Below are 17,608 nucleotides of genomic sequence, written 5' to 3' on the forward strand. Positions count from 1 at the left end.
GATCAGTTCAGTCCATAAGACCAGTTCAGACCCCAAGAGGCTCTGGTAACAGCAGAAGAAGCTGTCTTTGAATCTATTGGTGCGTGTTCTCAAGCTTTTGTATCTTCTAACTGATGGAAGAGGTTGGAAGAGAGAATAACCCGGGTGGGAGGGGTCTTTGATTATGTTGCCCGCTTTCCCAAGGCAGCGGGATGTGTAGACTGAGTCAGTGGATGGGAGGCGGGTTCACGTGATAGACTGGGCTGTGTTTACTGCTCTCTGGAGTTTCTTGCGGTCTTGGACCGAGCAGTTGCCATACCAGGCTGTGATGCAGTCAACGAGGATGCTTTCTATGGTACATCTATGAAAATTGCTAAGAGCCGTTGTGGACATGCCAAATTTCTTTAATTTCCCAAGGAAGTATAGGTGTTGTTGTGCTTTCGTGGTCGTAGCATCAACGTGGGTGGACCAGGACAGATTGTTGGTGATGGTTACAGCTAGGAGTTTGAAGCTGTCAACCATCTCCACCTCGACACCATTGACACAGACAGGAGCGTTGATGACCCTTTGCTTCCTGAAGTCGATGACCAGCTCCTTAGTTTTGCTGATGTTGAGGGAAAGATTGTTGTCATTCCACCGTGCCACTAAGTTCTCTATCTCCCTCCTGTACTCTGACTCGTCATTGTTTGAGATTCAACCCACTACAGTTGTGTCATCAGCAAACTTGTAGATGGAGTTGGAGCCAAATTTTGCCACATAGTCATGTGTGTATAGCGAGTATAATAGGGGACTAAGTACGCAGCCTTGCGGGGCCCCGGTATTGAGGACTATCATGAAGGAGGTGTGAGTTGTTTATCCTTACTGATTGCGGTCTGTGGGTCAGGAAGTCGAGGATCCAATTGCAGAGGAGGAGCCAAATCCTAGGTTTTGGAGTTTAGATATGAGCTTGGTTGGGATTACGGTGTTGAAGGCAGAACTGTCGTCAATGAACAGGAGCCTGACGTAGGTGTCCTTGTTGTCGAGATGCTCCAGCGATGAATGTAGGGCCAGGGAGATTCTGCTGTGGACCGGTTGTGGCAATAGGTGGATTACAGTGGATCAAGGCAATCTAGAAGGTTGGCGTCTCATGACCAACCTTTTGAAGCACTTCAGGGCCGCCGGTTGTTGCCTGTTCTGTTTTCTGCCCTTTTCAAGCTGCAATTTCAATTTCTCAGCTAGTGACATTTTGCTGTCTTGCTCGATGTGGAATTGATGTCTAAGATCCGATCTAAGCGATTCTGACTTTTTTTCCAACCCAAAACCATAGCACTCAGCACTTTTGAATATATATTTTTTAATTTTAGAGAACCTAATTCATTTTTTTCAATTAAGGGGCAATTTAGCGTGGCCAATCCACCTAGCCTGCACATCTTTGGGTTGTGGGGGGCGAAACCCACGCAAACACGGGGAGAATGTGCAAACTCCACATGGACAGTGATCCAGAGCCGGCATCGAACCTGGGACCTTGGTGCCGTGAGGCAGCACTGCTAACCACTGCACCACCCTGCTGCCCTTCTTTTGAATATATTTAACTGAATTGATCCGAGTTACACTAGGTGGCAGTCTAGTCCATTATTACTGCTCCAATTATAAAAATATTGTCAAGTTCAGCTTGTGATTCCATTACCATGTTATTTCATTTTAAAATTTTACACAGTATTTTATTACTTCCATATTATTTCTTCACTTATTTATTCAAATAACATATTTGGACCTGCTCCTCTGCTAAACACATGTCAGCCACGGCTCTGTTGGTAATGCAAAGCTAAAGGTATTTTGTTTGTACGGATTATAAAGCATTAATATCCACTCTATTTTTTAAAATTTAGAGTACCTAATTTTTTTCCAATTTAGGGGTAATTTAGCGTGGCCAATCAACCCACCCTGCACATCTTTGGGTTGTGGGGGTGAGACACAAGCAGACACTGGGAGAATGGGGCCTGGATCGAACCCAGATAAGGCAGCAGTGTTAACCACTGCGCCACAGTGCTGCCCCTTAATATCCACTCTAAATCTATCATCATAATCTTGGCATTAAATTATTTTGGTATCTCACATCAGAAGCGCTGACAAACAGTGGAGATCACATGATTGTTAAAATCTTTTCAAAATATAAATAATTTCCAAAGTACTTTTCAAACCTCTGTTCTGAAGTTCTTTCTCACCAATTAAAACTTTTGACATTTTTTTGGCAAAGTGTCATCTCGGGCAAGAAAAGTGGAGGGTAGCCCGTTGGCTGCGCTGCAGGGTTTTGCTGCCTTTTTTAAAAACACTTTGCCAAAAAAAGGGGTGGATTCAAAGCCCGACCCACCAGCAACTTTAGTTTTTAAATGGTATGGATGTCCTTTTTAAAGGGAGCCCTGATGTAAATGAGTAAAAATTGAACCCCCTCCTTGCACTTTCCTCACAGAACTCTGCCCTCCACCACCACCATGGCACAACCTCCTCTATTTGCACAATTCCCCCTGGCACTGCTGGCAATGCTGGGCATAACCCTCTTTCCCCCTACCCTGAGGGCTGCATTCACCTGTGTGCCTCCAGTGGGTTCTGCTCGCCAGCTGCATGTTGATTGGGGAATCTGTCGTTATTCAAATCGGCGTACCCTCATGATAACATGAATGGACAATTTAACGTGGCAGACTATCAGGCATAAACTCCTGATAATGATATTTAAATTGATGCAAATGGGAATCCGAACTTTTAAAGTCCGGATTGCTGTTCCATTATTGGCAGTGGTGCGGGGACAATTTGATTGGGGAAATCCCGCCGGCGTAAAAGCAGCTTTGGGACTCATGCTCAATTCTCCGGCCGCTCTGCCCATGAAAACGAGAGTGGAAAATTCCCCCACTTCATGCTTTTAATATGGTAAAACATGCCAAGGTGACATTAAACAGGCTGCTGGTAACCGAGCCATGAATTCAGATTCCTCCAAAAGTTTAAATATGGCATATCGAGTCTTTACAGATTAGTGAATGAGGATGAGCTGAATGATCCTTGTTCATCTATGTCAATGTTTATAAATTATATGAATAAAGTGATCTGGGAAACTAGTTTAAAAGGTAGGACAGTGGAGATGCCGTGGCAGACTTTTAAGGGGACATTTAAAAGCTCTCAGCAAATATTTAATCCAGTGAGAAAGAAAGATTCTTTGAGAAGGGTGCATCATCCTTGGCTGAATAAAGAAGTTAAGCATGGTATCAAATTGAGAGATACACTCTAAAAATCTGCAAAGTTTATTGGTGGGTCAGGAGATAGGTCAGATTTTAAGAACCAGCAAAAATGACACAATAAATAATAAAGAGGAAGAAAGCAGCATCATGGAAGAAAGCTAGCTGGTAATATAAAAACAATAAGGGTTTCACAAGTATTTAAGTAGGAAAAGCTACTGTTGGTCTTCTAGAAAGTGAGTCTGAGGAATTGATGATGGAAAACAAGGAAATAACAGAGGTGTTTAAAAGGATTTGTATCTGTCTTCACTGTAGAAGACTTAGAACACTTCCCACAAAAAGGTGAACTGGAAGGAGGAACTTGAAACAATCATCATCATAAGAGAAAAGGTGCTGAGAAAAATATTTGACCTAAAGGCTGACAATTACCAAGTACATGATGGCCTGCATGCTGGAGCCTTAAAAGAAGTGGCTGCAGAGAGAGTAGATGCATTGCTTATAATCTTCCAAACTTACTTAGCTAATATAGCACCTCTATTCAATAAAGGAAGGAGACAGAAAGCAATAAACTACAGACCAGTTGGCAAAACATCTGTCATGGGGAAACTGCTAAAATCCCTTATCAAGGAAATCATTTTTTTTAATGAAACCATCTACCATGGTGGGACTTGAGCTAGGGACCCCATAACACTGCTCTAGGCTTGTGGTTTACCAGTTCAGCGACCTGTGCTTCTAGGTCACAGTACCAAGTCCTCCTGTCTTTCTAGCAAGATGCTTAGAAAGTCATAATGTGATCAGGCAGAGTCAACATAGCTTTGTGAAAGGGAAATTGTGTTTAACTAATTTATTAGAATTTTGTGAGGAAGCAACAAGTAAGGTAGATGAAGGGGAACCTGTAGATATGGCGTGCTTGGATTTCTAAAAGGCATTTGATAAGGCACCACATCAAAAGTTACGACATAAGATAAGAGCATATGGTACAGGTGGTAATGTATCAGTATGGATAATGAATTAGTTAGTTGTCAGGAAGCAGAGAGAGTCGTTTTCAGGATGGCATGCTGTACCTAGAGGAGTGCCACAGGGATCAGTGCTGGGACCTCAGCTACTTGCAATCTATATTAATGATTTGGATGAAGGGAGTGAATGTATAGTAGCTAAATTTGCCAATGATACCAAGATGAGTAGAAAAGTAAGTTGATAAAAGGAGGTAGAGAGTCTACAAAGGGATAAAGACTGGTTAAGTGTGCAGACAAAAATTTGGCAGATGGAGGAAAAATGTACACTTGTCTATTTTGGCAGGGAGAATGGAAGAGCATTATATTATTTCAATGGAGACAAGCTGCAGAACTTGGTGGTACAGAGGGATCTGGGTGTTTTGGTTCATGAGTCACAAAAAGTTAAGATGCAAGTACAGCAAGTGACTAGGAAGGCAGATGGGATCATAGGATCCCCACAGTGCTGAAGGAGGCCTTTCGGCCCATTTGAGTCTGCAACGACCCTCTGAAAGAGCACCCCACCTAGGGACAATTTAGCATAGCCAATCCACCTAACCTGCATATCTTTGGATTGTGGGAGGAAATCGGAGCATCCGGAGGAAACCCACGCACACAGTCACCTGAGATTGGAATTGAACCCAGGTCTCTGGCACTGTGAGGCAGAGTTTATTGCAAAGGGAATGAAATATAAAATCAAGGAAGTTTTACTACAGCTGTACAGGGCATTGGTGAGACCGCATCTGGAGTACTGCATACAGTTTTGGTCTCCCTTATTTGAAAAAACATATGATTGAATTCAAAACAGTTCAGAGAAAATTGCCTGAACTCGTTCCTGGGTTGAGGGGCTTATCCTATATAGAAAGATTGAACAAGTTGGGCTTATACCCAGTGTAATTTAGAAGCACGAGAGGTGATCTTATTGAATCATTCCTATGGGGATTTGACAGCCTAGATACCTGGAGGATGTTTCAACTTGTGGGGGAGGCGAACCAGTTTAAGAATAAGAGGTCTCCCTTTTAAGACTGAGATGAGGATATTTTTTTCTTGAGGGTCATTAGTCTGTGGAGTTCTCTTCCCCAGACAGCAGTGGAGGTGGGTTATTGAATTTATTCAAGGCTGAGTTAGATATAATTTTTTGATAGACGAGGGAGCCGAGGGTTATGGGGCACAGAAAGTGAAGTTGAGACCACAGCCATGTCAGTCATGATCTGATTGAATGGTGGAGCAGACTCCCACGGTCTAAATGGCCTAATCCCAAGTCCAATGTGCCTATTGTCATCAGTATTCCTGGACTTGGAGCAGGAAGGTTAAGACCTGATTGATATGTAGCAACCCCTGTTGGGGAGTATAATTAAACAACTTGCTAACACTCTATCTGGATTTGCAAGTGAGGGATACTCATTTGGTTGAAGGTATGTGTTGCTGTCTCTTAACATAAGTTTACCCTGTTTGGCAACAGATAATGGAAGGAAATAAAAGCAACATATAAACTTGAGTGGTGGTCAACTGCAAAACAGTGTAAGTTACTGCCCTTGTAACGCTAACCTGTTACACCATTGAAAAGATATTGTCACACTGAAAACGCTCAACAATAATTAGTCCCACTTGAAGCACTTAAGTCTAATGGGGTTGATTATAATCATAATTTTTTTCTTATAAATTTAGAGTACCCAATTCATTGTTCCAATTAAAGGGCAATTTAGCATGCCCAATCCACCTACCCTGCACATCTTTGGGTTGTGGGGACGAAACCCACGCAAACACCGGGAGAATGTGCAAACTCCACACAGACAGTGACCCAGAGCTGGGATCGAACCTGGGACCTCGGCACCGTGAGGCAGCAATGCTAACCACTGCGCCACCATGCTGCCCTATACTCCTAATGTATACATAATTAGGCCAGACACCTGTTCATGGCAGATTGTAGTGTAGATGGCCCAAAATATCTGTACGTTATTGGGGTGTGATATCTACGTTATTGGGAGAGGCATCTGTACAGTACAGTCTTGTCTTTGTTTTTCAGGTCTGCAATTACTAGTACGTCCACTGCCGTACCCACGAGTACTCAACTATTGACCTCACCTTCACGGATTGAACCAATGAAAGCTCTAGATTCCAGGTTCACCGAAAGATCAAAATCAACTCCAGGAACAGCTCCCATCTCTTCTGCCAGACAGAGTGACTTGGACAGGTATGGCAAAGACAACAGGGATGTGCCTTAGATGGGTTCAGTTTGATCAGCCAAGAGAGTAATGAGGGGAGTTTGTCTATTGGTGAAAAATGGGCACAGTTGAGCTCTGGTGTATTGCCTTATCACATCTTTATTACATGGGAAGCTATATGTATATACATTGTTTCTCAAGAAATGCAAGATAGATGCTCCCAGAAGACATTCTATATTGAATTTCTCCCTTGTGACATCGAGAGGTCATTTGTTGGTGATTTTCTCCAATCATATTATGTCACACAAGGGGATCCAGATTATGTTTGTGTTTTTATTTGAAGGTATGCTTCAGTGGACTGTTGAGGCTGAATATGTGGCAGTACAAAGTAACTGAATCATACTGCTAAACGTGTAAAACCTATACTTCTATTTCTATATAGTTGCACACAATTTGCAGTGGAGCCCTTACCTGGTCATTCTTTCCAGATTTTGTGTTGGTATGCAGAGAGATCATTGGCTGAGGTTTAAAATGCCTTGGATTGTTCTAGCCCACTTCTCGTCAAACAGCAAACAATTTCCCCTTTGCTCTGCATATGCACATTGTTTCATAGAATTTACAGTGCAGAAGGAGGCCATTTGGCCCATCGAGTCTGTGCCAGTCCTTGGAAAGAGCACCCCACCTAAGCCCACACCTCCACCCTATCTCTGTAACCCAGTAACCCCACCAAAACTTTTTTTGGACTCTAAGGGCAATTTATCATGGCCAATCCACCTAACCTGCACATCTTTGGATTGTGGGAGGAAACCGGAGCACCCGGAGGAAACCCACACCGACGCGGGGAGAACTTGCAGACTCCGCACAGACAGTGACCCAAGCCAGGAATCGAACCTGGAGCTGTGAAGCAACTGTCCTAACCACTGTGCTACCTGTCAGTATTCAGAAATAGCACAGTCAATGCTTCAGCGACTGGGTAGGGCAAATATCCCAAAGATCTCTCACTTGCTTAATTAAAGGCATACAAATTCTTATGCCCCTCGGCGCCGACATTAGGTGTAGCCTACATTCTAATATTGTGAGGAATCTGAGAATCAGGGCAGCACGGTAGCACAGTAGTTAGCACAGTTACTTCACAGCTCCAGGATCTGTGGTTTGATTCCCTGCTTGGGAATCAAAAAGGTCCAAAAAGGTTAGGTGGGGTTACTGGGTTACGGGGATAGGGTGGAGGTGTGGGGTGTTCTTTCCAAGGGTCGGTGCAGACTCAATGGGCCAAATGGCCTCCTTCTGCATTGTAAATTCTATGTCCAGTAGAATGGACAAGAAGAGTGAAGAGATTAAACAAGCCAAAAATAAGTCATAGCTGTTTAATGGAGTGTATTGGAGTTCCTTGCAACAATTCTAACATGGCAAAGATGTGCATGTTAGGTGGATTGGCTATGCTAATTTGCCCCTTTGTATCCAAAGATGTGCAGGTTAGGTGGGGTAATAGGGTTACTGGGATAGAGCAGGGGAAGTGGGCCTCGGCAGAGTGCTCTTTCAGAGGGTTGGTACCAACTCGATGGGCCGAATGGCTTCCCTCTGCACTGTAGGAATTCTAAAATAAAGGAGACGGCACTGTGGTTAGCACTGCTGCCTCACACGCCGGGGATCCGGGTTCAATTCCGGCCTTGGGCAACTGTCGGTATGGAGTTTGTGCATTCTCCCCATGTCTGCATGGGTTTCCTCTGGGTGCTCGGGTTTCCTCTCTCAGTCCAAAGATGTGCAGGTTTGGTGGACTGGTCATGATCAATCACCCCTTAGTGCTCAAAGATGTGCAGATTAGCTGGGGTTACAGGGAAAAGGAGGGGGAATGGGCCGAGGAAGGTGCCCTTTCAAAGGGTCGTGCAGACTCGATGGGCTGAATGGCCTTCTGCATTGTAGGGATTCGATAATTCTATTCTATTCTAGACAGCTGGTTTGTGATGCAGAGCAAAGCCAGCAGTTCAATTCCCATACTGGCTGAGGTTATTCATAAAGGACCACCGTCTCAATCTTTCCCTTGCCTGTGGTGTGGTGATCTTCAGGTTAAATCACCACCAGTCAGCTCCCCCTCTCAAAGGGGAAAACAGATTATGTTCATCTGGGACTATAGCGACTTTACCGTACCACTGTTTTATGGCAAAGCTGAAGCAGCCCTGAAGGTGGCGCTGGGTTGTCAGACAAAATCGAGACCTTTTGTTCCCACGGGATGAAGTCCCTTATTCAGGAGTGGGGAAGTGTTGGTGAGTGAGTTGTTTTAGAGCAGAGATCATGAATGTTAGTGACGTTATTGGAAATGGGTGCTTTGTTTCAGATGAGCTGTATGGTTTTGGATATTAATACAAAGTTTGGGGTCCAGTTAAACCAGCACGTTTACTCAGTACTGATGTATATAACTCTCCAAGCACGTATGGATATTCGCAAGAGTGTATCCAGCAATTTTGTTCGTTTTTTTGTATATATTTTCACATGTGGTATCTTGGGTGAAACTTGACCATAGATTTAAAAATCTTCTGTCTCTGAATTCTGTCAAGATCCTGATCAATTGGCTCCCTGTAAGTCAAACTGACAGGGATTAAATACAGTCTCAATCGAGATCCTAAAGATTGTAATCTATTGGATGTGACACATTTTGGGATGTACTGAGTTGCCATATAAATAAATGCAATTATTTCCTTCAGTTTTGAGCTACGGTTGTGAACATTTTGCCATCTAAACCAAATACTTGATGCTGATGCTTAGTTTAGAGGTGGAAAAATATTTCATTATCTCCAACTTCACCAATCCCCCACCCATTCAGGAGTATTGTGTGGCTTTTCCATACAATTAATAGGCCAGCAGTCCAGTAGATAAAACTATTCTGGGTGCCTGATGGCGTCATTCTCATTTATAGGCTTCGTTCTCATTTATATCCTCCTTCATTGTAACTGTCCAGCACCAGGCTAATGAAATGCAGACTGTTTTGGCTCAAGTTGCAGCTAATATTGGACAGGGTCAGGAGTGATGGAGTTCTCGGTGGAATTGCCATTGCTGTGCAGTTTTCATCATTGTAAATCCTACTATGGATTGGATTTGAATGTGGGGTTATTTACTGTTTGTGAACCATTGCGATACTCTCTTTCTAGGAGTAAAGAGCAGGGACTTTCCAAAGACTTGAAGCCTAGAGAGGTTCAAGAGAGCAGTAGTGACAGTGAGGAAAAAATTCCGGCTTCGAAAATCTTGTCACTGTCAAAACGTAAGAACGACACTGAGGGAGAAGTTGTGGAAAAGAAAAAGAAAGGGCGACCAAGGAAAGAGGCAAAGCACACGTCTGTAACCATAACATCTCAGGTATGGGTCTGATAATCTCTTGCATAAAACTCAGTAATGCTTACCTCTTTGGCTAAATGCAGCATGCTTCTATGTTCCCCCTCCAGCCTACATGTATAACAGAGTGTGGTGTCATACTTCACCTCATTCAATCTCTAATCTTTGTTGCGCTAACTGATAAGGTGTCATTGACGATGTTATGTTTTGCTTCTCCCTTGGAGGGAGGGTTGACCTTCGTTGTGATAACCCAAGGCCAAATACCCGACATGATGACTGTCTGGGTTTATGTATAAAGAATGGCTACTTGAGTACGGACCTGTTGGTATTAAGGTACTGTCTCAGTGCAGACTTCAGTCATCTGGAGAAATAAGATAACAGCTGGAAAGTAGCTTTGGCAGGCAGGAAGTTTTCTCCAGCATCTTAAATAGACTAGCTGTGCCCACACATTTGAATGTAATGGTGAAATCAATGAGGTCAATATTTAGTGATCTCCTTTGATCACAACATTTTTCTCTTGCTGCTCAACTGAGAAGATCATGTCGACTGTAGAAAGCATACTGGAATTCTGGGTAGATGCGTGCAGCCAAGATCCACATTCTAACAAGAGTAACGCGGGCAAATATTTTCCCATGATAGTTGCAATCACTGTTCTTGTGGAGTCCAGGGACTGGAAGCACCGCTAGGACTGTGGGAGGTCATGGAGAGCATCAACTCCATGCAGTCAGGGGAGGGACTGGGCTTGGACAGATTCCCAGTTGACTTGTATAAGGCGTTTGCGGCAGCACTGGCCCCGCACCTGCGGGAGATGTTCAATGATTCGCTATTGAGAGGGGCCCATCCTGGCACAGGCCTCAATATCACTAATTGCTAAAAGCGTCAAGAACCTGACAGAGAGCAGGTCATACAGATCCATCTCACTCCTGATTTTCACAGTAATTTAATTGCCGTGTTAATGTAAGCCTACTTGTGACAATAAAACAATTACAATTATTATCATTGATGCCAAAGTCCTGACGAAGGCTCTGGTGAGGCGACTGGAGAGTTGCTTGCCAGAAGTGGACACGGAAGATCAGATGGGGTTTCTTAAGGGCAGACCGGTAACGGCGAACATCAGATGGCTGCTAACGTGATTATGATCCCACCCAGGGAGGAGACACAAGAAATGATCATCTCCCTGAATGCAGAGAAGGCCTTTGACAGAGTCAAATGGAGATACCTCATAGAGGTGCTGAAATGGTTTAGGTTTGGGACAGAGTTCACCTTGTGGGTGAAACTACTGTAGAGCGCTCCCATGGCAAGCGTATGGACAAATACCACCAGCTCTGAATATTTACGGCTACACAGAGGTACGAGGCAGAGATGCCCATTGTCCCCACTGCTATTTGCCCTGGCATTCGAACCACTGGTTATCACACTCAGGTCGTCGATGGTGTGGAAAGGCATCCAAAGGGAATCAGGTAGCACAGAGTCTCACTTTATGTGGATGACCTGCTCCCCTCAAACCCCTAGACAGCATGGGAGGAATAATGGAACTCCTAAGGGAGTTCGGAGCCTTCTCCGGTTACAAACTTAACCTGAGCAAGAGCAAAGTCTTTCCTGTGAACCCCCAGGAGGAACCAGAGCTGGGGACGCTGCCATTCAAACTGCCTCAAACCAAGTTCCGATACCTGGGGATCCAGATAGCCTACGACTGGACACCGACCTGCAGTTGGAACCAGGCGAGCCTCGTGCAAAACGGTAAAGAGAGACCTGCGGAGGTGGGACTGGCTTCCGCTCTCCCTGGCGGGAAGAGTGCAGACAATAAAAATGAATGTATGTCCACGATTCCTCTTCCTATTGAGATCTCACTCGATCTTCATCCCCAAGGCCTTCTTCACCAAGGTAGATAAATTAATAATGGTGTTTGTGTGTGCGGGGAAAAACCCCAGAATGTGTAAAAGTGTGTTACAAAGAAGGAGAAGTATGGGGAGCCGGCAGGTGACCCTGGGGAAACTAACCAAAAAGCTCCAACTCCAGAAATGGAACGTGCTCCACTACCTACAACTGAGGAACTTCCTCCGCAAAGAGACCGTAATGATCACCCAGCTACCCGGACACACCCTACTGTCAGACTGCTAGCAGCGGGTGAATTGGGGACGGTAACTGCGCCGACATGTACAGCCAAATGTTAGAGGAGGTATGGGCCCCGCTGGATGAGGTACGAGAAAGATGGGGGGCTTTTTGATCCCTTCATACATGCCAGCATTCCCTGTGTTGAAAGACATCTGGATATTCTGGCAAAGTTGTAACCAAGTCATTGACACAATGCCTCGTAATCTATTGGACTTTAGTTTGGGCGGCCTTTTGTTCATTCGGAGTCTTATTGCTCAGATCTCTCTCATTATTAATGAGAGTGGATCGCTTGGCTTCAGTGACCGGTTCCATCACAGTGATGTCAGCCTCAACTAGTCAGCATTTTTAATTCTTGCTTCCCACATGTTGAGAGTGCAGTATTGTAAATGGTGTCTCCCAAGTGCTTTCCATTTTACGTCTGCACTCTGGAATGCTAGAGACCTGTTCAATCGAATCTAGGCAAAAATTAATTTATGTTCCTGGTATTTACTCGGATGTGGGGACTAATTTTTTTTTTTTACAAATAATTTTTATTAAGGTTTTCATAAAATATCAATAACAAAATGAAAAAGGAACCCAACAGGGTTAAGTACAAAACACAGTCTAGAAAAGCAACCCTCCATACCCCCCTCCCCCCTGTACATAAATAATAAATTAACATTGACACCCCAACTTAACACAACAGGTATATACACCCCCTCAGACCCTCCAGTGTAAATAGCGAAAACAAAAATAAAAATAAAGTAAAGTAACCCCCCCACCCACCCCCCCCGAGTTGCTGCTGCCATTGACCAATGTCTACCGTTCTGCCAAGAAGTCTAAGAACGGCTGCCACCGCCTAAAGAACCCTTGCACCGACCCTCTCAAGGCGAATTTCACCCTCGCCAACTGAATAAACAATATCGTTTATCCAGGATTCCATGCTTGGGGGCCTCGCATCCTTCCACTGAAGAAGAATCCTTCGCCGGGCTACCAGGGACGAAAGGCCAGAATTCCGGCCTCTTTCGCCTCCTGCACTCCCAGCTCCTCTGCGACCCCAAATATTGCGAGCCCCCAGCCCAGTTTGACCCTGGATCCTACCACCCTCGACACCGTCCTCGCTACGCCCTTCCAAAATTCCTCCAGCGTGGGCACGCCCAGAACATATGGGTGTGATTTGCTGGGCTCCCTGAGCACCTAACACACCTGTCCTCACCCCCAAAGAACCGGTTCATCCTTGTCCCGGTCATGTGTGCCCTGTGCAGCACTTTAAACTGTATGAGGCTGAGCCTCGCGCACGATGAGGAAGAATTCACCCTCCCTAGGGCATCTGCCCACGTCCCTTCCTGAATCTCCTCTCCCAACTCCTCCTCCCACTTGCCTTTCACCTCCACCACTGAGGCCTCCTCCTCCTCCTGCATCACCTGGTAAGTTTCCGAGATCTTCCCCACTCCAACCCACCCCCCCGAGAGCACCCTGTCCTGTACTGTGTGTGGCAGCAGCCGCGGGAATTCCACCACCTGCCGCCTGGCAAACGTCCTTACCTGTAAGTACCTGAAGATGTTCCCTGGGGGGGAGCCCATACTTCTCCTCCAGCTCACCCAGGCTCGGGAACTTCCCGTCCACAAACAGGTCCCCCAACCTTCGTATCACTGCCCTGTGCCACCCCGAAAACCCTCCATCTGTTCTCCCTAGGATGAACCGGTGGTTCCCCGTATTGGGGTCCACACCGAGGCCCCGGCTTCCCCCCCGTGCCACCTCCACTGCCCCCAGATTTTGAGGGCAGCCGCCACCACCGGGCTCGTGGTATACCTCCTTGGAGGGAATGGCAGCGGCGCCATTGCCAGCGCCCCCAGACTCGTACCCACACAAGACGCTGTCTCCAACCTCTTCCATGCAGCCCCCTCCCCCTCCATCACCCACTTGCGCACCATCATCGCATTGGCGGCCCTGTAGTACCCACAGAGGTTGGGCAGCGCCAGCCTCCCCCTATCTCTACTCCGCTCCAGGAACACCCTTCTCACCTCGCGCCCACACAAACCCCATTATACTCCTGTTGACCCGCCTAAAAAAGGTCTTCGGGATAAACACGGGGAGGCACTGGAACAGGAACAAAAACCTTGGGAGCATCGTTATTTTGACTGACTGCACCCTACCCGCCAAGGACAGTGGCAACGCCTCCCACCTCTTGAACTCCTCCTCCATTTGCTCCACCAGCCTTATGAAATTAAGCCGATGCAGGGCCCCCCAGCTCCTGGCCACCTGGACCCCCAAATATCTGAAGCTCCTTTCCGTCCTTTTTAATCGGAGCTCGCCAATCCCCCTCTCCTGGTCCCCTGGGTGAACCACGAACAGCTCGCTCTTCCCCATGTTGAGCTTGTACCCCGAGAAATCCCCGAATTCCCTGAGGATCCTCATTACCTCCGGCATTCCCCCCACCGGGTCCGCCACATATAGCAGCAAGTCGTCCGCATAGAGCGACACCCTATGCTCCTCCCCACCCCGCACCAACCCCCTCCAGTTCCTCGACTCCCTCAGTGCCATAGCCAGGGGTTCAATTGCCAGTGCGACGAGCAGGGGGGACAGGGGACACCTCTGCCTCGTCCCTCGGTGCAACCGAAAGTACTCTGACCTCCTCCTGTTTGTGGCCACACTTGCCATCGGGACCTCATACAACAGCCTAACCCAGCTGACAAATCCCTCCCCAAACCCAAACCTCTTCAGCACCTCCCACAGGTACCCCCACTCTACCCTATCGAAGTCTTTCTCAGCGTCCATCACCACCACTATCTCCGCCGCCCCCTCCCTCGTTGGCATCATGATAACGTTCAAAAGCCTCCGCACATTCGCGTTCAACTGCCTCCCCTTCACGAACCCCATCTGGTCTTAGTGGATGATCTGCACCACACAATCCTCAATCCTCGTGGCTAAGACCTTCGCCAGCACCTTGGCATCTACGTTTAGCAATGAAATTGGCCTGTAAGACCCACACTGCAGGGGATCCTTGTCCCGCTTCAGGATCAAGGAGATCAGTGCCCGGGACATCGTCGGGGGCAAAGCCCCCCCCATCCCTTGCCTCATTGAAGGTCCTAACTAGCAATGAGCCCAACAGGTCCATATATTTTTTGTAGAATTCGACCGGGAAACCGTCCGGCCCCGGTGCCTTCCCCGCCTGCATGCTTCCTATCCCTTTGGTCAGCTCCTCCAGCCCAATTAGGGCCCCCAATCCCGCCACCAATCCCTCCACCTTCGGAAACCTCAATTGGTCCAGGAAGCGGCCCATCCCTCCCTCCTCCAGTGGGGGCTCGGACCGGTACAATTCCTCATAGAAGTCCCTGAAGACCCCATTGATGCCAACCCCACTCCGCACCACACTCCCTCCCCTATTCTTAACTCCCCCGATCTCCCTAGCTGCGTCCCGCTTCCGATGCTGATGCGTCAGCATCCAGCTTGCCTTTTCCCCATACTCGTAGACCGCCCCCTGGGCCTTCCTCACTGCACCTCCGCCTTCCTGGTGGTCACCAGGTCGAATTCGGCCTGGAGGCTGCGCCTCTTCCTCAACAATCCTTCCTCAGGCTCTTCCGCATACCTCCTGTCTACCCTCACCATCTCCCCCACCAGCCTCTCCCTCTCCCCCCACTCCTCCTCTCCTTGTGGGCCCTAATGGAGATCAGCTCTCCCCAAACCACCGCCTTCAGCGCCTCCCATACCATCCCCACTCGGACCTCCCCGTTATCATTGGCCTTCAGGTACCTCTCTATACTTCCTCAGACCCGCTCGCTCACCTCCACGTCCGCCAATAGCCCCACCTCCAAGCGCCACAACGGGCGCTGGTCCCTCTCCTCTCCCAGCTCTAAGTCCACCCAGTGCGGGGCGTGGTCCGAAATGGCTATCGCCGAGTACTCGGTATCCTCTACTCTCGCTACCAGCGTCCTGCTCAAAAGTTGATTCGGGAATAAGCGTAATGGACATGTGAGAAGAATGAAAATTCCCTAGCCTCCGGCCTTGCAAATCTCCAAGGGTCCACCCCTCCCATCTGGTCCATAAACCAGATTAAAGTCTCCCCCCATTATCAGGCCCCCCACTTCCAAGTTTGGGATCCGACCCAACATGCGCCACATAAAACCCACATCGTCCCAGTTCGGGGCATACACATTGACCAGTACCACCCTCTCTCCCTGCAGCTTACCACTTACCATTACGTACCTACCGCCATTGTCTGCCACAATGCTCGATGCCTCAAATGACACCTTCTTTCCCACCAAGATTGCCACCCCTCGATTTTTGGCATCCAGCCCCGAATGAAACACCTGATCTACCCACCCTTTCCTCAATCTTACCTGGTCTGCCACCTTCAGGTGTGTCTCCTGGAGCATGACCACATCCGCCTTCAACCCCTTCAGGTGCGCCAACACGCGGACCCGCTTGACCGGCCCATTCAGTCCCCTTACATTCCAGGTTATCAGCCGGATCAGGGGGCTATCCGCCCCCCTCCCCCGCCGACTAGCCATAACCCCTCCTCGGCCAGCCACGCGCCCGCACCCCCCCCCCCCTGCCCGTTCCCCACGGCGGCAGACCCCCATCTCGACCCCCCCCCCACTCGCTCCAGCTCCCCCTTGACCATAGCAGCAGCAACTCGATCCCCCCCCCCGGGCTAGGACCCATCCTAGCTGTTTTACTCCTCCCATTGCACTTCCGCATGTCAGCTGACTCCTGCTGACCACGGCCACTCCCGCCTCTCCTTCGACTCCTCCCATTGTGTGGCACACCCTCCTATTCCGTTCCCCATCCACAGGCTCTCCCCCTCCCCCTTCCATCCTAAGCGCGGGAAACAACCCTCACTTCCCCACCCCGGCCCCGCCCCTTCCAGTCTTCAGCGTGAGAAAAAGCCAGCACTTTCCACCTACCCGGCCCCGCCACCTCTGCCGCAGCTCCTTTTACAGGCCCAATCCCCTCACCCCAGACTCGGGCCTCCCCCTCCCCCGCGGGGCCCCATCTCACCACCGACCATCCTCCCCTGTTCCCTTTGCTTGCACCCCTCCAGGAGCCCCCCCGACCAACCCAACCAAAACAGTGCCCAACCCGCCCTAATCACCCTCACCGACCAGAAAGAGAAAAAAACACAGAAGAAAAATAAAGAAACCAAGAGCAAAGAACCCCCCCTCCAACAGTAACATATCAACCGCAATCCCCAAACGCCAATCCCGACCCTCAATCTGTGTCCAACTTCTCGGCCTGAACAAAGGCCCACGCCTCCTCCGGAGACTCAAAATAATGGTGCCGGTCCTTGTAGGTGACCCACAGTCGCGCCGGCTGCAACGTGCCAAACTTCACCCCCTTCCTGTGCAGCACCGCCTTCGCTCGATTGTACCCGGCCCTCCGCTTCGCCACCTCCGCACTCCAGTCCTGGCATATTCGAACCTCCGCGTTCTCCCACCTGCTGCTCCTCTCCTTCTTGGCCCACCTGAGCACACACTCCCGATCAGCGAACCGATGAAACCACACCAGCACCGCCCGCGGAGGCTCGTTAGCCTTGGGCCTCCTCGCCAGCACTCTATGGGCCCCTTCCAGCTCCAGGGGCCCCTGGAAGGACCCCACTCCCATCAGCGAGTTCAACATGGTGACCACATAGGCCCCCACGTCCGGCCCCTCCAGCCCTTCCGGGAGGCCCAGAATCCGCAAGTTCTTCCGCCTCGACCGATTCTCCATCTCCTCAAACTGCTCCTGCCATTTCTTGTGGAGCGCCTCATGCGCCTCCACCTTTACCACCAGGCCTAAGATCTCGTCCTCGTTGTCGGAGATGTTTTGTCAGGCCTCGCGGATTGCCACCACCTAGGCCGTCTGTGTC

The 17,608-nt window shown here is 48.5% G+C and overlaps 1 protein-coding gene across 1 annotated transcript in view; it reads left to right on the top strand.

Annotated features, from left to right (window-relative positions):
- hira (histone cell cycle regulator a) overlaps window positions 1–17,608 on the top strand; it is a 166,780-nt gene that overhangs the window by 115,219 nt on the left and 33,953 nt on the right. Inside the window, 2 exon segments of the mRNA XM_072498209.1 lie at window positions 6,204–6,371; window positions 9,486–9,690. Coding sequence (XP_072354310.1) covers window positions 6,204–6,371; window positions 9,486–9,690 — 373 coding nt within the window.

The sequence above is a fragment of the Scyliorhinus torazame genome, chromosome 1, assembly GCF_047496885.1.
Source record: "Scyliorhinus torazame isolate Kashiwa2021f chromosome 1, sScyTor2.1, whole genome shotgun sequence".
Lineage (NCBI taxonomy): Eukaryota > Metazoa > Chordata > Chondrichthyes > Carcharhiniformes > Scyliorhinidae > Scyliorhinus > Scyliorhinus torazame.